This window comes from Aricia agestis, chromosome 9 (assembly GCF_905147365.1).
Source record: "Aricia agestis chromosome 9, ilAriAges1.1, whole genome shotgun sequence".
NCBI classification, from domain to species: domain Eukaryota; kingdom Metazoa; phylum Arthropoda; class Insecta; order Lepidoptera; family Lycaenidae; genus Aricia; species Aricia agestis.
Window position 1 is genome coordinate 14,877,323 of NC_056414.1, and position 23,298 is coordinate 14,900,620.

At 40.1% G+C, this 23,298-nt stretch overlaps 1 protein-coding gene across 3 annotated transcripts; it reads right to left on the reverse strand.

Moving 5' to 3' along the window:
* Window positions 1–954: 954 nt before the first annotated feature.
* On the reverse strand, window positions 955–21,404 carry LOC121730437 (ornithine aminotransferase, mitochondrial). Of its 3 annotated transcripts, none has more exons than XM_042119464.1 (14): window positions 21,288–21,404; window positions 20,254–20,510; window positions 20,012–20,107; window positions 19,819–19,920; window positions 19,095–19,163; window positions 13,016–13,123; window positions 9,067–9,205; window positions 7,956–8,124; window positions 5,678–5,818; window positions 4,894–5,053; window positions 3,453–3,580; window positions 3,005–3,082; window positions 2,013–2,151; window positions 955–1,179 (listed from the first exon to the last, which is right to left on the reverse strand). In XM_042119464.1, the coding sequence occupies exons 1-14, from the start codon at window positions 21,383–21,385 to the stop codon at window positions 1,013–1,015; spliced, it is 1,851 nt and encodes a 616-aa protein (XP_041975398.1). In that variant the 5' UTR covers window positions 21,386–21,404; the 3' UTR covers window positions 955–1,012. The 3 variants fall into 3 exon arrangements, with proteins under 3 accessions (XP_041975398.1, XP_041975397.1, XP_041975399.1); XM_042119463.1 differs by having other exon boundaries at window positions 19,095–19,166; XM_042119465.1 differs by lacking the exons at window positions 19,095–19,163; window positions 19,819–19,920; window positions 20,012–20,107; window positions 20,254–20,510; window positions 21,288–21,404 and adding an exon at window positions 13,529–13,557.
* Window positions 21,405–23,298: the final 1,894 nt, after the last annotated feature.

Consider the following 23,298-nt stretch of genomic DNA (forward strand, 5'->3'; position numbering starts at 1 on the left):
TTTCTTTGTGGAATTAATGTTGAGTAATCGTGAAATTAATCCTAATGCGTCCGTTATTATTTTAACACGATTTTATTAATTTGGAATGTATCTTTGAGCACATTTTTACCTATCTCCAGTAGTGTAATAAATTCGAAACTTTTCATACGTATTAACAATTAAAGCCGCCATTCCAACGCGGCGCACGGATTTATTAGTTTGACTACGCGGGTTAACGTTTCCACTGCAGCACACGCTATGCACACGGCCACGACTATGTACAACTGTAGCGCAGCACAGTTTTGAATACTATGTACACGCTTTCGTGTATCCCGTGCACAGCATGCGTAGCGTGGCCAGCGTTGAGCTACGTGTGCACCATATTCGAGCAAGCTAAGTGAGTTAATTCATGCGTAGCGTGTCCGTGGGTTGCAGTATTTTCTTACAAAGCGAAGCTTGACGTACGTGCGAGACTACGCGTGCGCTGCGGCGGATTGGCGGCTTTAGAGCCAATGACAATGCAATAACTTGTTAAAATTTAAAAAAAGGAGTGAAATTCGGGAACACAACCTATGTTCAGTTTGGTGTAATAACACCAGCAACTCAGTGCCTATAATTTACCTCGACCAACTGTGATCGTGTTGTGACTTGTGACGCAAGTTATTAATATGATAATAAAATAATAAACTATTTACTATACTATGTTAGTAGTTTTATTTATATTAGTTATAAATATGATCAAGGGAATATGAAAAAAGTATTAACCTTTTTATTAATACTAGATCGTAGTTAATTAATTGTATTTATGTTTAAATAAATTGAAAAAGTACTATTAGAAATGTATACACGTCATGTGCATATGCATAATACTATTATAATCGTCGGAACGTATTAACAAATTTCATAATATTATAGTAGTCCAACGATACCTGTTCTAGATGGCATCTTGATCTAGAACAAAATAAACCAACATAGTTACTGTACATACAATATTTTATTATCTCTCATACACACGTAAGTATAACAAGGGTCATTATTGCTTAAAGCTCTGGAACACTTTCTGAATGATGTTAGCTCCCTCTCTCAGCTGGTCTTCCGTTATGACGAGGGGTGGTGCGAAGCGGATGGTCTGACCGTGCGTGGTCTTCGCCAGCAGACCAGCGTCTTTCAGTCTTAAACACACGTCGTACGCTGGTATACCTGAAAAATTTGAAATAGTATTTTGAAAAGATAAAACCGACTTCAAAATTGTCCATACTTAAGAATTACTATTCCCTATCTCAAAAACTACTAAACCAATTTTGATGAAACTTGCAGTACTCCCTAAGTTGAACGACACCTAGTACAACAAAAATCACTTAAATCCGACGTGTGGTTCCGGACATATGCGAACACAAACATAAAAACATACATACATACATAATTACATACATACAATTTGGTACATTTTGTTCAGACGATGATATAGATTAACATTTCGTGCGTGAAGCGCGTGAAGCGTGTTTCTTTAGTTTTTTTAATGCAGGCGCAGGCGGCAGCGTCCTAGGATGGGGGCAAATCCGGCCCTGGACAGATATGCAACATGCGTTTGTTTGTATGCACAATGTCTTCTGCCAAATGCCTGTTGTAAAGCCTCTGTGGTCCAGTGGTTAAGAGCGTGGCTCTTGACTCGGAGGTCGTAGCTTCGATTCCCGCGGAAACATGATATTTTCAAGTTTAGTTAAGACAATGCAGGCTGGTCATCTTACTTGTCAGACAATCAGGTGGATTGTCTGACAAGTACGATTATCCATGCGTCGGATGGGCAATTGGGCATGTAAAAAGTCGGTCCTGCCGCCTGCGCCTGATCTCTCGCCAGTCGTGTCGGTCGTCCGTCCCACTGGGTTATGAGAGTAAAAAGAATAGAGTTCTTGTGCACTACGCACACACTTGGGCACTACAAAATTACTGCTGCGTAACTGGCCCGGGTTTCAATGAAGCCGGCCACCGTCACCGAAACCGGTGTGGGAGTTATTATTATCAGGTGTACGTACTGTCGTGAACATCAACAGCGAACATCAGTCCGCGGCCGCGTATCGCCGTAATCATGGTTTTGGGGATTTTCTCGAGCTCGGCGCGGAACACGCCGCACAGCTTCTCGGCTTTCTCGCACAACTTCTCTTCTAGTAGTACCTGTCAAATATATTTTGGTGAGTGGCTTAAGGCTAGGGCTGCCATCCGTCCGTATTTCCCCGGATTCGTCCTCCTTTGAAGGGCGTCCAGTGACCGACCGGTTCTTGAAGGGTCCGTGTGAAATCCGGACACTTTTGTTGAGAGAAATCTAACTTTTTTCATACAACGAAAAATAATAACTCGCTTAGCATACAGATTGTTTCTTCTCTGATCAAAATCAACGAATTCAACGATTTAAAGGACATGAGTTTACAAATTCTTGTTGCAAAAAAAGATGTTTTAGCAAAATTTGGCACTACGTAATCGTAAATACTTTATAAGAGGTCCGGAGAAATAACCACATTTCGGCCAAAGGTCCGGATTTTCGTCGTGCTGCAATTGAGGTGATGGCAGCCCTAATTTAGGCAGAATACCTACACAATAGATGTATTAGTAGGAGCTGTTGTGACTCTACTCGGATTACACGCGTCAGTTAGGGTTGATTGTGAGATCTCTTTGATTCTTTCCTTTAAAGGGAAAGGCAGACCAGTTTAATGTGTCACGTTTTTCAGTCATCGGCAAATAAGCGACATTTTTAAATTGCATTCTGCAGGCTTAGCATGGCCAATTTAGAAAGGTTTATTCTTGCGGTAGAGTAGACAAAGTGAGGGAATAACAAAGAAAAATCTGCCAGTTTGTCTACAAAAATTCTCAGCGTTTCTACTCTTTCGCATTTCTACTGTGGCCATGCTAAGCATGCTGATCTCTCGTTTTTTTCTCTACATATTTGTGAGGTCTCGACGGTCAAGAATACGTCAACTAATTTCTTTCCAATTGCTTATATGAACAGTAAACTTGAATATCGGTAAAATACCTTGATAGCCTCAGTGGCGACGGCGCAGGCGAGCGGGTTGCCGCCGTACGTCGACCCGTGGGTGCCCGGCTTTATCACCTGAAACATATAATATAAGGTCAAATACAAAGGCGTAGCTACCGCCGTATCAATTACACGGGGCCCCGACAAAGCACGCTAAGCTTCTGGTAAAATACTTCATTAGATAAAGACTTGGGAAAAGTGCCAAGGAGTGTAGAGGTTTTACCACTTTTATGCTATTGGTTGGTAAAGCTAAGATTTAAAATTAAACTAAAACAGTGCTATGCTCCATGGTCCCATATTTTATACCTTGGCTCTTGTTATACCTCCGTATGGAACATTAACAAATCTATGCATCTGATAAACATGTAAACATTAGGTTTAGTTATGATAACGAAAGTATAGTGAAGTTCTTGTATTGCACACACACTTAGGCCGTACAACTTACATCCATGACGTCGTTGTTGGCGAGCACGGCGGAGACGGGCAACATGCCGCCGCTCAGCGCCTTGCCGAGGATGAGGATGTCCGGCTTGACCCCCTCGTGCTCCACCGCCAGCAGCTTGCCCGTGCGACCTGAGACAATGTTATAGTTAATGAGGCAGTTATTATAGTGGGCAATAGCGGCATTAGGGGAGGGGGCGACGCTAGGCGTGACAAAAAAGGCGCCGCAGGGCAGCACCTTGACCCACAATTTTACCAGCACCCTGGGCGCTGAAGAAATCTCGCCCAGGGCGCTGGTAGTGCTAAAACCGGCACTGTGTGTGGGTCAAGGGGCTGACAGTATCTTCCCAAAATAAGTACGTCCAGATTTGGGGGTAATACGTTTGGGGTCTCGTGGCTCGTTAGGCCGGCCATAGACGTACCGCATCTTGCAGTCAAAAGCGACGGTCGGTGCCAACGCGACCGCTCTCTAATTTAAAAATCAAGCCAATGTAAAAAACACATTTTTTTTTTGTAAAAATTGACCTGTATTACGTACCTACGGAGGAAATAAAAAAAAAATACGCGACCGCTCTACGTCATTTGGTCGGCTTATGTCAATTCAATGTTAGCTGTGATCGGTCGGATGGGTTTGACTTAACGCGACCAAATTACTTAGATCTACCATCTACCTAGGAATCAACTTCTCTGATGCAGCACAGTACATGAGTCTTTTTCACTTGCCCTTAAAAAATATTGCGCATCTACCCGTAAAAGGAAATAGTTTAAAAATTAAAACACTAAACTATTTTCAAGTCCTTTTAAGCGTAACTAGATTCGTTTTAGTACCATATCAGCACTGCGCAATAAATTAAACAAATAAATAACTGAATCTCTAATCGTCATGCTTGGAGTTAACACGACCATATTGGCTAAAGAACCGGCCGCAAAAACTAAATTTATGCGAAACCAATACGTCCATTTATGGCTTAAAGATTTATTAGAATTGATGTTAGTATGTAGGAACGTATTTAAGCAATTTTCTTCGTGAGTTATAAAAAAATAAAAATATGCCTTAAAGACGGTCAATAAAGTATTTATATTATGGTTTACTATTGGCTATACATAGAAGATAGGACTAACAATAACTAGAGAAATTGCTTTCCTCAGTTCACCAGGTATTAGGTATAAGCGCACATTTCGATCTTAGTTTAGTTTTGTTTATTGGAAAGTTAGTAAGGCCTGTATAAATAGTCAGTACTCAAGATGCATCTCGGTCTCAAGACGCGGTTCGGCTCTGTGATTGGTCCAAATTTTGACAGCCAACCAATCACAGAGGCTGAACCGTGTCTTGAGACCGAGATGCATCTTGAGTACTGACTATTTATACCGGCCTTAGTTTGTATATATACAGGATGTAACAAAACTATAATTGGAAACTACACAATTGGAAAGTTGCCACTCACCCAAGCCAGTCTGCACCTCGTCAGCGATCCACAGCACGTTGTATTTCGTGCAGAGCTCTCTCACGCGGCGGAGGTAGCCGTCGTCCGGTATCACGACTCCCGCCTCACCCTGGATGGGCTCTACCATGTAAGCCGCCACGTTAGGATCTCGCAGAGTTTTCTGGAAACAAATACAAAGTATACAACGTGTAGCGAAATGCCATGGCGGTAAACAGGGCGATCGCCCGGGGCCTCGCTCTTGCAGAGTCCTCGCAAGGTTTTTTTTTTGTAAGACAAAATGCCTCGCAAAGACTGACTGACTGACGAAACGTAATACTTTAGGGTTTGTATGTGTTCCTTATACAGGAATTTATTGTAACAAATCTAAGTGATGATACTTTAGGGTGTATAATATACACCCTATAGTATTATCACACTATGTGTACCTTGTAGACAGTTCACTGTGAAAGTAGCACCGCTGAAAGGCCAATTTTTTTTCACTTTTGTATGGGAAAACTCGTGACGCTGGGGTGCTAGCCCATACAAGTGAAAAAAAAGGTCTTCACAGAGCCTGAACCGTGTCTTGAGACCGAGATGCATCTTGAGTACCTACTGACTATTTATACCAGCCGTAGCATCTAAACCCAGGCGCGCACTAGCGGCCAAACCGCAGCGGCCAGGTCGCGACGCCTTAGTATGAAATCGCCATAGACCACGCGCACCTGGCCGCACGGCGGCCAGCGGCCACACCATACTAAGCCTAAGTCTAAATAGAACTTACTCTGAGATTTTCAAGTCAACAAACCTCTAACGCTGGGATATCATTATAAGGCACGATTTCGAAGCACGGCATGTAGGGGCCGAATCCGTCGTAGCACGCGGGGTCAGTGGATGAGGACACCGCCGACAGTGTTCGACCCCAGAAGTTGCCTTCAGCGAAGATAATCTGGAATAAAATATGAAGGTCTGAAAGCAACTGTAAGCGGGCCCCTAGGGCCTAGGGTCTAGTAGTTTTAGGTAGGGTCCGGATACTGTAAGAAAATTTTAACGAGCTCCAGAAAAAAACAAACTTGCCCTATGTAGATTAAAAATATTATTTTAATTAATGCAGGTATGTATACTTTATCTATGTATTAATTGATACTTGGTATAAAATACATTACAATATTTCGCGGTCCGAGATTCAACCTTTCGAGGTCCGTTTGCCTGTTGCTGACCGCTGGTCTAGACGATCAATTTTAAATTGTGCAAGATCACGTATTGTGCAATATTATTGACCGTCTAGGCTTAAGAGGGCGACTAAGCCCAAAAATCAAACATCGTCCTTCTCTCTTCACACTCACGCCCGTCTTTCATTTGCCAGGTGAAAAAGAACGACGCGGATTCATCGCCAAATTAGTTTTTTCTCAATAACTCGATAAATATACGACATTTTAAAAATCCGCTAGGTCGATCTCTCAATGATAGAATTTATACAATGTGTTAAAATATGAACTTAGTTCAATGCACGGTTATGGCAATACATGAAAAATTCGTGAAAATTAGATGCATCTTTGTAATTTTTTTCTATCGAGAAAATTTTAAGATATCATGTTTTTGCTCAGATCGAATACTCGGAAATATAATGAAGTATCTAATTTTAGAAAATGAAACAATTCGGAGTTTATTTTCAAGTATAAAAATGAATTATAAAATCGACACTTTAGGGTTAGTCGCCCCCTTAATATTGAACGCGCCTTTCAATGTTGTTGTCAAATAAGTTACCGTTCAATAAATATTGTGTGTAATATTGCGTAAAAAAATGTATCGTATTCGTCTAGGGCCGCTAAGATGGATAGAATAATATAAGAGAACGTTTTTTTTTTTCAAAAAAAACTCATACAAATTGCCCGGCAATTTTTATGGGTATAACGACGGATTTTTTGAGTTCCCAGTGTGGCGGTACCCACAATTCGCCTAACAATCCTGCATCACGCTATCGAAGTTTCGGAGAACGGCAAGATATATACAACGTCTGAAATGACGTCAGTGGGCTTCGGCCTGACCGAGCATGCTATCTGTCTCGGTCGGAAGATCTTCCTTTTCGGCCGCCACTAACATCGTTAAACCAGCATTGTTCTCATAGAAAAAGTTGTTCATTTTGACGGGGTCATTGAGGAGAACGGTGTTCACCCGAATCTAACCTGCATTTTACATCCCGGCAAGTGCGCCATATAGCTAAGTATATTTTACATACTATAGAAATATATCTATTTGGCGCACTTGCCGGGGTGGCGCTTTGCCACACTCACTATAGTTACAATAATGTGAAATTGCGCTTATATTTTTGATTGTTTGAACATAGATGAATGTTTCTATATTCTAATGTAGCTAGTAGGCTGAGATAAGATAGGTACGTCAATAGATATATTATAGCGAGCTAGATTAAATCGTATTGATAGTCACTAGCTTTAAAATTTAAAGTTTATAATGACTCTATATCTCTACTACTGCCTTCCTAAGGCAAGACTGTAGGTAACACCGGAGCCAGTAGCCAAGACTTTTCTTTATCGCTTCTTTATAGAATTATCGTTTAACATAACACGTTGGAATTGACACCACAAAACCGTTTTGACTTTTGAGATTCAAACAATCGAATCCAGAATGCCGCGTTCGTATTTATTTATTTAACGTTTATTTATTTATTTATTCTAACAAACGAGAAATGACATTGGAGCCGGTCGCAGCATTCTCATTCGTTTGTTGGAACGAAGTTCCTTATCGCGCGTTGCGAAAGGAGGCTAGAGGGAAAAAGTTGTAACGACACATTTTTATTAGTTCCTGCGCTGTAGGGGCAGAGGGCGTTGATAGTATTCCTAGGCGTCAAGTAGATGGCATTTTTTAGAATAAACAGCGACATCTACCGGACGTTTAAATAAATTTTATTACAATTTCATAAAAGCGTCGTTCTTAGTATACCTGGGCGTCAATAGTTGGCGTTTTTTTAATAACTTCGTTTCATCCGGGTGTCCCCTGACACCTCAAGTTTTTTGAGTCTCAAAACGGTTTCGTAGTAGGCCTCCTGGCTGTTCAATTCCACTCACCTTCGCCTGGTTGTTCGGTATCTTTTTGACATCGTATCCCCACTTCCGGGCGATCTTGCAGGCACTCTCTCCGCCCTCCACGCCGGTGTTCATGGGCAGAAGACGGTCGTAGCCCAGCAACTCCGTCATGAACTTCTCGTATTTACCCAGCTGGTCGGAGTAGAATGCTCTGGAATTTTTCAATGAATCAGGAACAACTTTAGATTTAGATTATGTTGTCAATTATGATTCATTCATGAGTCTAGGTCATAACTTATTCACGAATCACGAATCACGATCGACCGAATGTAGGTATTGGCAAAGAGGTGTCAGGGGTCAGCGAAGAGTGGTAAAAATACTCTTTTTAGGATCTTTGTCTCGTCGGTATTCGAAAACAGCGGGTGTAAAACATTTCGACCTTATTAGATACGCATCAAAGTTTAATAATCGGCCAAGTACGAGTCGGGCTTGCACAGGAAGTGTTCTGTACCGTTATAGAGAAAAAAACAGAGCAAAAATTGTGGTGTTTGTTTGGGAGCCTCCCTTAAATATTTATATTATTTTAATTTTATTATTAATTATTTAAGTACAGAAAATTAACGGACAGACAACGAAGTGAATGAAGAAATCTTAGTAGTAAGGTACCGTTTTTACCCTTTGGGCACGGCACCCTAAAAATTATAGTGCGGGTGCACCTAATTGTGGAATAGACGGAATTTGATCTAAATATAAGTGGGCTCTGAATTAGATGACATATTAATTGTATTACGTTTTGTTACTCGATAGTATGAATATTGAGTAAAGATCTTTTATACTTAAATTAATATGGTCGCTGTTAAGCATTGTGTATTAACCCAAAAAAATGTATAAACTAACAAAGATTGATGGTACAACATAAGCTTATAGAAACTTTTGTTGAGTTATGAATGCAGTCTTGTTCTAAATTATCTAAAGAACATAATTACATTCATAACTCAATACATGAGTATTTTTTATAGGATGATATAACGTAACTACCACCCTTTGCTCCTGAATTAGCTAGAGCCCATAATAAATAATCCTTCTAATTTATGAGTTGTAGCTCAGACTCCATTTAACTTATGAGTTCACAGAGACGAGAAGTTCCACCTACCTGGATACCAGCGTCAATTTTTCCGCCTGCTCTTTCAGCACCTTGATTAATCTGGGATGGCAGTGACCCTGGTTGACTGCTGAGTATGCGCTCAAAAAGTCAAAATACCTCTTTCCCTCTACATCCCAAACGAATGGACCTAGACACAAAACAGGTTAGTCAGATTTTACATTCATTTATTCTTCGTTCAACATTCTCCAAGTTTAAATATAATATTAACAATGCTATTCATGGGTAAATAGCGGGTCTACGTTATTTAGTCATATTAGAGCCAGTCCACACAGCGTGTTGCGTCAGCGTTGCGTCGACGCAGCGCTGCCGTTGCGTTGTTTTACATACAAATAAACAAGGTGTTCACACGGCGCGCTGCGTCGCCGCAACGCACACATGACGGACAGTAGCCCCCGAGACGAAGCGGGAGGTGGTGTTGTCTTTAAGGCTGCTTCGTAATTACGCTGCGATGACGCAGCGCCCGTGTGGCCGGCTATGCGTCAAACAGCAGCGCTGTTGTTGACGCAAAGCTGACGCAACCCCCCCCCCCCCCCTGGTACAGGCTCTAAGCGGGAGGGGGTGTTGACGGACTGCTTCGTAATAACGCTGCGATGACGCAGCGCCCGTGGGGCCGGCTATGCGTCAAACGGCAGCGCTGCGTCGACGCAACGCCTGTGTAGACAGGCTCTAAGCAGGAGGTGGTGTTCACGTTAAGACTGCTTCGTAATTACGCTGCGATGACGCAGCGCCCGTGTGGCCGGCTATGCGTCAAACGGCAGCACTGCGTCGACGCAAAGCTGACGCAACCGACGACGCTGACGCTGGTACAGGCTCTAAGCGGGAGGGAGTGTTGACGGACTGCTTCGTAATAACGCTGCGAGCTGCAAACGGCAGCGCTGCGTCGACGCAACGCTGACGCAATGCGCCGTGTGGACTGGCTCTTATGTGAAGTCAGAGTAAAGTTGGCTGAGCTTGATATGATTTATCATTTACTTATACTTAATTGTATAATCTGAATGAAAGCAGTTATATTTATGTCATGAGACAATATGATATGTGATGTGAAATCTGTTGTCTCGATTACAAAATCTTCCATTAATTAACATCGTAATATTTGTTAGCTTGATAAGATAAGTTCATCTCTCTACGTATGTGACCCCACAAGAAAAGTTATTTAAAACTGTAACGATAACGAATTATTGTTTTTCGTTGATATGCTAATTTGGTATCAAGTTACGAGTAGGTGCTACATTCAAGACTATGAAACAAGGCACGTATCTAGTATCCATACTAATATTATAAAAGCGAAAGTGTGTCTGTAAGTATATCTGTCTGGTCTATCTGTTACCTCTTCATGCCCAAACCGATTTTGCTCGGTATGGATATACTTTGAGTCCTGGGAGAGCCCCACGGTTTTTTTACTTTATAGCTAATGCCTGTGTAATTATGACGAATTAACAGTAATTACAACAATCAATAATAATAAGTAATTATAGCTTTGCAGCGTTTTACGAATTGTCATAAATAATATAATGCCACTTTATGACATAGACCATAGTCAGCCATAGTCCTAAAAATTGAAATAAAATCCTACTTTATGACGTAGACTTTAGTCTAACGGCCGTTCCCAATATTTGATCTATCTCTGGTTTTGCCCTACTAGAGATAGGAATAGCTCATAATTGACATAAAATATATGTCTCTAATGTCTAATGTGAGCTACTCCTATCTCTAGTAGGGCAAAACCAGAGATAGATCAAATATTGGGAACGGCCGTAAGTATGTCATAAAGTGGCATTTTAATTGATTATTTGTCGATCGCGGCTAGCCGCGGTAAAGATCGGAACGGCACCTTCAGTTTATCTTCGCTGTTTGTCTTTACTTTCGTATTTCTATTGTAGCCATGCTACGGGTGATGGGCGCCGCGGCGCACAGTTTGGGAACCCCTGGATTAGACAATATTATGTAGAATGTAGAGAAATGTAGAGACTAGAGAGATAGAGACATAATGTACCGAAATAAAATCCATAACTACTACTAGTGTCTACTACTAGTAGGTGTGGTAACTACTGCCTATATTTATATAATACTAGCTGTTGCCCGCGACTTCGTCCGCGTGGACTTTAGTTTATAGCGCGCGGTGGCAACAAAATTTGTGTCAAATTTAAACTCTTTTTAAAACCCTGGTAAGTGGTACCCCTCTTAGGGCCGCGCTACACCGGAATGGCAGCGCTGAAAGTGCTCGTATAATATAGTTTAAATCGGTAGTACCTAACAATAATCCAGGGATTCCTTAACTTGGGTCCGAAAACCCCAACGGTGTCCACAAATGGGGTATTTGTGGACACCGTTGGGACAGCGTTCAGACAATCAATGTACTTATATTTGATAAAAATATACATTGATACCGGAAAAGAAAATAATTATTTCGCGGAATACGGTTCTAGAGCGATAAAATTAAATCTTGTGCGATTCACGAACAAAATAGTAGACAACATCTAAATTGATCATAAAGGATCATAAGTTCTGATATCTTATATCTTTAAACGAGTAATTCTTGTATATATAGCTAAACCTGGGTAAGTGACAACCGGATAAGTGAGAAAACTGTATAAGCGAGAGTAATAGCTAGGACCCGTCATTTTAAGCTCCCAAAACCTCTATGAGCGAGAAACAGAAACCTCTGTTAGAGAGAGTCGTTTTTCTCTCATGGACCTCTGCACAGTAGGTATAGCAATATGTCATATTGCTATACTGTGACCTCTGTGAGCGAGACTGCTTTTCTATACCTCTATAAGCGACAGTCGAGGTTTATTTTTTATTTACATTCACAGTAACAAATGAGAAAACAAATTACAAAATGAACATCTGCTACAATTTAACATCTGCCATTTTATGACTCATTCTTAACTTTTGTTAAACTTCCTACCATTGTTTTTTGTATTGTCTTCAATATTGTACCCATTCTATTTCGTTGAGCTAAAAAACGTTGTTTTTTATCGCATCCTTTTCGAACGGACTTACTCAGTTTATGGTTTACCAATTGCGAAGGAAAATTCTGTTCTGTATCATGTCGAAACGGAAAATTAAACTACTTTCATTGAGTGATAAACTTAAAATAGTGAATGCGTTTGAATGCGGTTGTTGATCAAGCAATATTAGACAAAATATATGAGTTACAGAAAAACATTCAAAATACAAAAACAGAAACCAAACGAAATTGACGGATTTTCTAAAATGTAAATAAGTCCTAAATAAAATAAAATTACATAGTCCATGAATTTTTGACTTGTCATTTCTGCGTACCTCTATAAGAGAGAAACGCTAACCTTGTACCTAAATAAGCGAGAAACTCGGGTGAGTGAGAAACCTCTATGAGCGAGAATAAAATCGTGTTCCCTTGAACTCTAGCTTAACCAGGTTTGACTGTAATTTGAATCTCGGAATCGGCTCCAACGATTTTCATGAAATTTAGTATATAGGGGGTTCTAATCGATCTAGCTAGGAATCTATCGAATACCGTGCAAAGCTCAGTCAAATAGCTAGTACATAATAACAATAATAAATTTTATCCCCGAAAAATATACAGCACCAATTTCTGCGCAACTCAGTTGTGGACGTTATCTAGTCTAGTTAATAAAATATTATTTTGAAACACCAGGGTTGTTTCCATGGGCGCCGGCAGAAATAATTTCCAAGGGGTGCAGATTTTAGTTTTCTTTCTTTTTACGAAAAACAGTGACTATTTACGTCAACAGAATGTAACATTTAGTGCCGACACATTACGAACTATCCTTGTACGGCATGGTAATAGGGTTACAAAATGCTTGTTATTTCAATAATTCCTGTTGATCCCGAGATTCCCAAGGGGTGCAACTGTGCAAGTGCACCACCTGGCAACCCCTTGCCGGCGCCCATGGTTGTTTCTATTTTTGAGTTGGTTATATGAACTAGTTACCTTCTCCTCTACACAGCGCGACGGGAACAGGCGCGTAGTTTCGGCATCCGTGCTTATCTTCCAGGTCGAAAATTTCTTTAGAGCTCATTTGTTTCCCGGCCATTATATCTGAGGAAAATGACACAAATTCTCAACTGTATCGTGTTGACCTTCTTCTATGACGCATCTGCATACACTGATTTGTATTCATTGAGATTTGCCGTTATCAATCTAATGTTGTCGACAATGGTTGGCCAATCGTTTGGAAAAATTTCGGGCCTTACAATCTATTACTTAATTGTTTCTTTTAAGCCTTTATTGCAGAAAAAACTAGAACACAATATTTTCAAGACGAAACCAAAGTTTTCAAAGATCGAAAAAATGCACGAAAGTTTTGCTAAATTATCAAAACGTGTTTGAAATTTAAAATTATTTTTTTTACTTAATTATTAGTAACTTGTTACCTACAAGTTACTAATAATTAAGTAAAAAAAGTACTACATTTTTTTTCAGAGTTTAAATCGAGACACCTACCTACACGAATCCACTATGCATATGAACTCTCACCAGTCGTGCGGCCTACACGTTTATATATATCTTGGGAGATAACAATTACTTTGTTTGTAAAGTGTCATAATCTTAACTAAATAATGTGAGATTAGTCCAGGATAGTGCAGATGGAACGAGCTATGTTATCTTACCTTTGCAAAGTAAATACTAAACTTTACAACCGTCATGTATCTTGAATCATGATAGACACATTTTTATGGTCTGTCCATGTGTAAACTACGCAAACATCGAGATTTGAGACTAAATTCGTTTGCATTTTTTTTTTAATGAAATAAGGGGGCAAACGGGTCACCTGATGGAAAGCAACTTCCGTCGCCCAGGGACACTCGCAGCATCAGAAGAGCTGCAAGTGCGTTGCCGGCCTTTTAAGAGGGAATAGGGTAATAGGGGAGGGTAGGGAAGGGAAGGGAATAGTTGAGGGTAGGGAAGGGAATAGGGTAGGGGTTAGGGGATTGGGCCTCCGGTAAACTCACTCACTCGGCGAAACACAGCGCAAGCGCTATTTCACGCCGATTTTCTGTGAGAACGTGGTATTTCTCCGGTCGAGCCGGCCCATTCGTGCTAAAGCATGGCTTTCCCACGTATATAATTGACTCTTAACTTGCTCAGCGACCGTACTATAGTACGGATAATACCGACGAACCAATGCAAGGGTCTATTTACAATATTAAGGGCCTGTTTCACCACTTTCTGATAAGGTGCCTAATAGGCTATTCACAACTTTTTTGACAGATTCTTCATACTTGATCTGTCAAGTTAATTGGTGGATAGCCTTATCAGGAAGTGGTGAAACAGGCCCTAAGTTAGTTACATCGTACCTAATGATAAGTAGATCGAGAGGCGAAATAGTGAGATTCGAAGCAAGACTCTGAGACGAGAATTTAGATTATCTACTAGATAAATTATTACTATCGGAGAAGTGATTCAGAGGCAAATGGCGGACCAACTTTATTAGGTCTGTTTATGTCAAACCCAGCCGACAAAGAGAATATACCTAATCACTACGTTTTAAGAAACTGCACTCCCATTTTTTTTTGTTAAAGAAAGCAGGTCGCTGTAACCCTGACGTCACTGCGACCCTTAAGGATTTATTGTGACTCCTTCGCACTAGAGTATCGTCCCCAAACCAGCATTGGTTTGGGGACGATACTCTCATAAATTGAACGATATGGTTGGGGTTGGTGCCACGAATTTCCTCTGTGGATGAGTACCTATTCGTGGCGACCAAGGTGCCTGTTCCTGCTCCGCAGTAGAGCAGTACAGTCGAGGAGAAGGTGAATAGGTGTCTCATCCTCCCCCTTACAGAATCTGCAAGTCGTTATGCTACAAATACCCATTCTGTTTAGGTGTCTAAACACACTATGCCGAAGTTCCGCGGTGGAAGTTCGGCTTGGTTCCGCCTGCAATGTATTTAAAATTACCGATGACACACCGTGCCGAAATTCCGTCGCGTTATACTTATATTGTATGCCTTTGACATTGCTGACGTAATCATGCGGAATTTCCGCCGCGGAAAGTCGGCATAGTGTGTTTAGACACTTGGTGTTTGTGGAGCTTGCAGTACCCATTTAGGCTTCTGGTAAGGATTCTTAATTGATTCCTACCCAAGGTGAGCACTAATTCTGATAGCTTCTTGCTGAAGCCAGGAATTAGTGCCTTGGAGTGTTTAAGGCCAGGGATCTCAGCCCATTGCTTCCTGCTTAGTCTGTGACCCCATTCCTTGATCAATTGCTTTAATGTACTGAGAGGTATACCACAGACAGGTTCTAGGCCATATCTATATGACTCTCGACCCCAAGCCTAGCCAGTTCGTCAGCGGTTTCATTGGCGGGGACGTTACTATGGCCGGGGACCCATACTAGGCGGATGTTGTCTTTCCTTCCCAGCATATTTAACGTCTCAATGCATTCTAGAACCAATTTGGATGAGACTTCTGCGGCAGTCAGTGTTTTAAGTGCAGCTTGACTATCAGAGAAGATAAAAATATTTCTATTAAACACTTGACCGTTATTTGAAGCATAATAATTGAGATAGGCACTTCCGTTTCCGCAGATTTTACCTCCTTTTCTTTCCTGAATGTTGGTAGCTCTGTCAACCTTGGCGCCATCATCGAGCAGGTAGAGGGAGAATTCCCGCTCGACTATGATCATTGGCGTTTTGTTTTCCGCACTGCACAGTCGTGCTCAGAAGTCATTACGTATTATACCTCCTTATAATAACTCCTAGTTATATAATTTAAGTAAAAAGTGAAATAATTTCAGTGTTGTGTTTTTACCGTTTTTCAAGTGTTTTGGTAATTCACGTAAGTTATATTTTTATACATTTTTTCGTAAGAAAAGATGAACATTTCATATTAATAACGATTTTATCGTTCGTATCATTACTTTAATAACGATTATAAATTTAAATAAAGTTCTTATGTTTGTGTTCTTTCCTAGGTTAAGGTAGCTATTAATAATGAATAACGAATGTAAATTTGTTAATGATTCGGTAGTGACACCAGCTAACGTTAGATTTGAAACTAGCCACTAATGTGGTTATTTAAAAAATATTTTGTTAGAGAAAAAGTATTTGATTTAGAGGTCAATGATGAGCTTAAATATTTAGATAAAAAAAAAACAATCTCACGTGCACAAATCATACGCGGCATTATTATATTGCGTACTTATGCAGCGCGGAGCATTGAAATCTGCTCTTAAGAAATTGTTACAATGGTCACACGCTTCAAGCTTTGACCCCTGAAGGTTAAATGAAAACGTTAAGGATTTGTATCACAACGTCAGAGTTACTTCAATTAATTTGTGGTCTGAGCTGAGCTTTGAGATAGAGCTGAGGTTTTCAAATGAGACGCAATGCAATTATCAATTTCGTTCACGACCCAGTTCTTGTAATCATTTTATCTAAGCTAATTCCGAGTTGCTGGTGTCACTACTCGAAAAGACTGAGGGAGCTCGCAAAACCTTTGTTGCGAATAGTCTGAATAATGTTGCTGCCGCTGCGCAAGCGGGTTCTAGAGCAACAGTTTGACTCGCCGCCCCCGCAGGGGCAGGCTAAGAGTTGTATATCCGCGCAGGGTATATCTCATGGATGTAGTGCTAGCTCGCACATTTCCCATGCTCACCAGTCTGCGCAAGGCTGTTCTTACAATCGTCCCCCGCAGGGATAAACAATTAATTTTGAACCACGGTCAATGCCTAGCAATGCACGAAGTTCTTTTCACTCGAGAGCTTAGCCTACCCCCGCAGGGGCAGACTAAGTGTTATATACCCGCGCAGGGTATGTCTCATGGATGTTGTGCTAGCTCGCACATTTCCCATGATACCAGCCTGCGCAAGGCTGTTCTTACAATCGTCCCCCACAGGGACAAAGAAATAATTTTGAACCACGGTCAATGCCTGGCAATGCACGAAGTTCCTTTAACTCGATAGGAGCTCGATTGGACAACTGAGGGAACTTCCACGGCAAAAGTACCCGTGAACGTGCCGCTTCTCTTTCGGATCTCGGGAATGCCAAAAAATGTAAGTACTGACAATCAGAAATTCAGAGCGGGTCAAACTTTGAAGTTTTACCGCCGTTTCTCGTTGGCAGCGCCTAGATGCTCCAGGTTATTATTATAAAGATTCTAAAAGGGTACCGCATACCATGGAGAAACCACCTCGGTTCATTCCAAAATTAAACCAAAATCATTTTTCTACCACAGAGTCGGAAGATATGTATCTCCAAATTCGACAAATGATATTCCAGGGTGTATTAGAAGTTGCCAGCCCCTTGCCAAGTTTTATTTCGACAATGTTTCTGGTCCCTAAGGTCGACGGGTCCTGCCGTCTTATTTTCAATCTTTCCACTCTATTCGATTATGTTTTGACTCAGCCATTCGGGCTCATAAATGTTGAACTAATGACAGTTTTGTTTTGCAAGCTTATTTTACCTGGCAGTCGCTCCATCGCACTGACGGCTCCGACGTCTGTATACAAGGGACAGTTGCTGCAAATTACTTGCTTATTGTCCGGTCACCTACTTCCTGACCAATTGGGTTAAACAAACCCTCAGAGAGCAAGTTCTGCGTATCATCGATTATTAGGACGATTATCTTATTGCTTATTAAAACAAAATAATTCTACAGAAGCATGTCCAGATTTTGCTTCAGACGAGAGAAAATGTCTAAAATTCATCAAAAGATTTTACCAGTCCTGAGTCCTGACAAAGAGTCTGGTAGATCTAAAGACCTTGCAGTCGGTCTCCTGAACTTCGCCAGTTTCATAGTACTGAAGGCTACATTACCGAGCTCTCTTGTCTCTTCTCATAGACTTGGATAAGTCCGCATTTCAGGATCGCTGCTCTCTACCGAGACAAGCGACGATCTTCGGTGGTGGTTGCAAAATCATCATCTATCAACTTCCATTCATTGGAGCCCACCATCGCACTGCTTGGCAACAGATGCGTCGGACCTAGCTTATGGTACTCAACTCGACCACCTTTCCTTAACGGGGACATGGTCAGCATAAGAAAATTTCATGCATTACAATCAGAAAGAGCTTCTAGCGCTGTATATAGCCATAGCATTGCCTTCGGCCAAATACCTCATTTAGAGCTGACAAGCTTCCAACAGGAACTCAGAGCACTTCTAGGCATTTTTTTCAACAATTGAGCTCACGCAGACATCGACAGTTGGACTGCAACCTAGTACCAACTTATAGATTTCTTAGATTACCGATAAACAGTACTGCCAACCTTCAGACAGATGATCAGATCACAGTTTGACAGTTCTAGTGATGTGAACTAATTATTAATTATTATCGAATATCAATACTAGTTTTGGGCCTTTCTATCAATAATATCCTGGGGGTAGTTGGGCCTTGGGGCCTTGGGGCCTGGGGGTTTCCCCATTTGCATTGTTGTTTCTGGAATGTATATTTAAAAAAACTGTATATTTTTTAGAGATGTGCCGACTAGTCGGTAAAGCCGACTATCCGGCCACTTTTGTAGTCGGCGAATAGTCGGCAAAAAGCGCCGACTAATCGGCTTTTTACTTTTTAGCAATGAGGGATTTTCATTTATATTTTTTAAATTTTATTTTTAACAATCTTAACTAGATGGCGTAAGATGGCTATAAACACTTCTAGATTTTCTATTGGTTCCTCACCGATCTGAAATTATCTGCAAGTTGGCATCATTGACTTGAGATTGTTGTTTCCAAAAAATATCAGTGTACTGTCAAGTGTGACAAAAATCAAAATATCTTAAACCTAAGCGATCATTGGCCTAAGCGATTAGGCCAATGATCGCTTAGGTTCAGTAACGCGAAAAAGCGTTACGGAAACTTTCAAAACCATGTCGGCTTGGCTGACTAGTCGGCCGACTAGTCAGCTTCTTTGCAGCCGACTAATCGGCTAGTCGGCCAAAGTCATGATCGGCACATCTCTAATATTTTTATAATAACAGAACTGAGATAACAGTAAAATACAAGTTTTTTTTTAAATGGCATACAATGGTAAAATGTTTTTTCTTTAACATAAGATTCAAAACTTACCAGTCTTGCATTTCTTTGGTGATACAATGTTCTGAACCGAAATTCCATCGTCCGCAATAGGATACATTTCTACTGAAATTAAAGGTTGAAGGTTAATATAGGAATATTTTTGTTACTTCTTCTATAAATCATTTTTTTGTTCAAAATAAAACTCTTCCAACAACTTCTTATTGCTTAAGCATTATGAGTCACACGGTCACACCCAGTAGGTAAGAATATAATATTATTTTTCTGTTTGTGCACCATTTTCTTTTTAGTTCCCTAGGTCCAGCTTATGACTGTTGCAAGCGTCGCCAGCACTGTATAATGTTATTTGGTTTTTATTATTTTAATCCTCGTCGAGAACAAATCCTTAAGGATAGGGGCTCAAAATTTTTTTGCTGTACCTAGCAAAACAGACAGACCAGTCCACAGGTACCTTTTCTCACAGCTTTTCTTATATCATTAAGGTGTGGGGAAAACACAGAATTTTACCTTCAATGGGTGCTAACCCATTCACCGCCAAGTGCCGCACATCTGAACAATACTGAGGTGCCACATACTTTGTTTTTTTTTTTACAATTTTTGATTAAATGGCGTGTACATCTTAATTTTAATGTTACATTGCAAACAAACACAAAAACAAACCAGCAGCAGCAAAGAAGCATTCGAAAAAAAACAACAAAATGTTTTATCATTGATAGTGAATGGGCTTCAATGAAGTATAAATAGTAGTATTTCTTACCTCCTTTTCTTTTATATGTCAAGTGTGCAGGAGTTTTCGATGTTGAAGGTACAAAATTATCAGTACCATATGTTTTATGGATGTTGGTAAGCACTGGTCCACCTGAAATTAAAATATATAATTTATGCTTAACTTTATGATAATTTCCACAACTATTTCATAATACAATAGAAAAAAAAAAAGAAATGTCTACCTTGATAAATATGTGTCTCTGTCTCATTTATTGCATTGCTTGTTTCAACTGATATGTTCTGAATGTTTATCATTTCTGTAGTAGACATAAGTTTATCTGGAAAAAATGCATAAGATTTAAGGTTCAAGATGTTTACTATTTCACTAGAATTTAGAAAAATTTTAAAGTAAGTTTTTCCACAACTTACCTAGGTTGACTGACTTCATACATAATTTTTTTTAAAAATTAGAATGGTCACTCACCTGTATGTTTTCCAGCAAAATCAATTTTATCATAATATGATTTAATATGTAAAGGAAACTCAGTAAATAGGTCATCAGACAAAGGGGTTCTTATGAGACCTTCGGTTGGCACTGCACTGGCTAACAACCGGTTCCCTTTTGCATTGAAGCATTGACGGGCAAAGTGGGCACCACAGATAAACTTAAGCTGATGCAACTTTTCAATAGGCACATTAACTAAATCTTCAATGCCCGATGCTTTCACCCATAATCGGCATCTGAAAGATATAATAATTTGTTTGTAGTCATTCCATGCAGTCATCAGACTTAGTTCTCACAGGAATCAAAACAGTACTAGCTTAAGTTACTGCTGGATAATATAGCATTTTAGAATGCTGGAAAAAATTGAGGACTCGATCCAATAATTAAAGAGCCTTATTTGACAAAAGCAAAATCTTTCGTCTGTATAAAGTAAATAGCAGATGTACCTACAACTTACAAGTTTTATATTATATATGTCAGCGTACGATTGCAAACACCGCCAGATTGTAATATGACTGAGAGATGGATTGTAAACAACCAGTTTTCCGGTGGTTTTAAATTATTTCGTATTTAAAATAACTTCAATTGCCTGAAAATTTGATGTAAAACATTGAATAAAATTTAGATATATTTAAAGTGCAGTTTGAATTATAAATTAGGTTAAGTAATTTTAATAACTGAACATTCAAACAGCACTTATATCTAAATTTTATTTTATGTTATACTGTATACATCTCATACCATTGGATATTGAAGTTATTTTAAATACGAAATAATTAATTTAAAATCACCGGGGAACTGGTTGTTTACAATCCATCACAGTCATTTTACAATCTCGCGGTGTTTACAATCTTACGGTGACATATATATAATTGGATGGATTACGTCTTATGACTTTATTACTCATTTACATTTCGTACCGACACAAGCAACACAATGAGTGCAAAACCCTGAGGGTCACATTATATTATGTAAAGGCATGTAAAGGTACAAAAATTGTAAGACTTACCTACCGTTCAGGGTCGAGAGGAAATTTTGCAAGAAATATGCTCGATTTAGGGAGTCTACGAACTCCACAAATCGTACACTTCTTGCAGATGCGACTTTCCATGTTTGATGTTGGTTAAAATATTATTTTCAGACGAAAATAATATTACAATCTCACTTTAAACAAGGAGTCGATGAAAATGTAATTAATTATTTTCAAAGTTCAAACAAACTTCAAAAAGTGACATATCACATATGACATCACGCCATTTTTCCAATGCTGCCAACCTTGAGAGTTGAGTAGTCCAAAACATAAACTAAATCATAGACTTTATATATACTGTCGTATAGACCACCTGACAACCCGAAAATGCGTGACCATTTTCGATCTGTCAATGTGTGCGTGTGCTAGTGATGTATATTTTACTATCGATAGTATAGTATTTTGTTATCGATAGTATAGTCCGTTCGAGTTATTTTACCTGAGTTTCTATAAGAAATAAATAATATGCAACTTTGACAGATTTGTATTTCAAATTTGGTATCGTAAATTTTAATTGGCAAAAAAAGGTGACGATTGAAAAGTATATACACATTTTCTTTTGGAATGATTTTTCAATCGTCGGATATGTTATGACATGAGGTTCTTATAAGAGTAAATAATATACACATAACACATTATAAAGTTACTTATTTATTACTCAGGTAAAATCTATCTGGTAAATCAGCCCTGACATTGAAAGTAAACAACACACTATACTAGTATATTATATTTTATTCTTATTATCATAATATTTTTTAATACAATTATTTTTAACCGACTTCCAAACAGGAGGAGTCTAGACGTTCGGCTCTGGATATATTTTTTATGTATGTTCAACGATTACTCCGCCGTTTATGAACCGATTTTCAAAATTTTTCTTTTGTTGTACATTGTATTGTTTCGAGTAGGTATCATGTTCACAAAAGTGGTGGTCTGGTGATGGAAATCATGAGAAATCGAGGTGACTCCTTGATATTCAAATGGGAACATATGGTCCCAGAAAACGTTCAAAATCTTTCGATTAATAACCTTCTTGGGATTCCAACCAACACGCCCAATTAATTTCAGCCATTTTCCTCTTATTAGAGGATCTTGAGGGAATCTGTAAAACAAATGATTATGATATTGTTACGGTACATGTTATACGGACACGTGGTGCGCAAGTACATACTCGAACCTTCTAGAAAGGTTTAATGTTTGTTTACGTGTTTACCCTTTATTTGTTAGCGTGTTTGAATTTAGACCTTATGACTGAGACCATAAGGTCTAAATTAAATTCAACTTACTGCACTTATCGCAAGGACGGCAGTTTTATTGTGGTACATGCCCGAGCCTCCTAGAAGTTTCCCACGGTTGTTTACTTGTTTACGTGAATCGGGAAATTTCTGGAATTCGTCTCGCCATATAAAAAGAGCCGCAGGCAGGCCCGGCAAGTTAGTTCGTTTCGAGCTTTCATCAAGGCGATTTCGGAGTGACAATAGTGAGTGAACCAGTGAAACCTGCGACTTGGCTACGACCTAGGACAGTGATAGTGCTTAGTGATTGGACTTAGTGATTAGTGTTTGGACTTAGTGCTAAGTGTTGTGACCTAGTGTTTAGTGCAGTGTTAATAAAGTCTTCAAGAGAGTCACCAGGTCTTTCTCTCCAAATCCTCGAACCCTAGCACGTAACAACTGGTGTCAGAATTGCGATTTGGAGATGCCATTGACTCCGAGAGAGGACTTCAAGGGGAGTGTCAGGACAAGGGCGCAGCGAGCTGCTGCCATTGACTCCGAGAGAGGAGTTGCGGAGGTCACACCCACTGGGGACCAAGCTCCGCCCACTGAGGGACATGCCCCACCCACTGGCCCCGTCCACATGGCTCCGCCCACTGGCCACGCCCACTGGCCACGCCCCTCAGGCTCCGCCCACTTTGGACATGGCCACGCCCACTGGCTCCGCCCACCGGGACACGCCCACTGGCCACGCCCCTCAGGCTCCGCCCACTTTGGGTA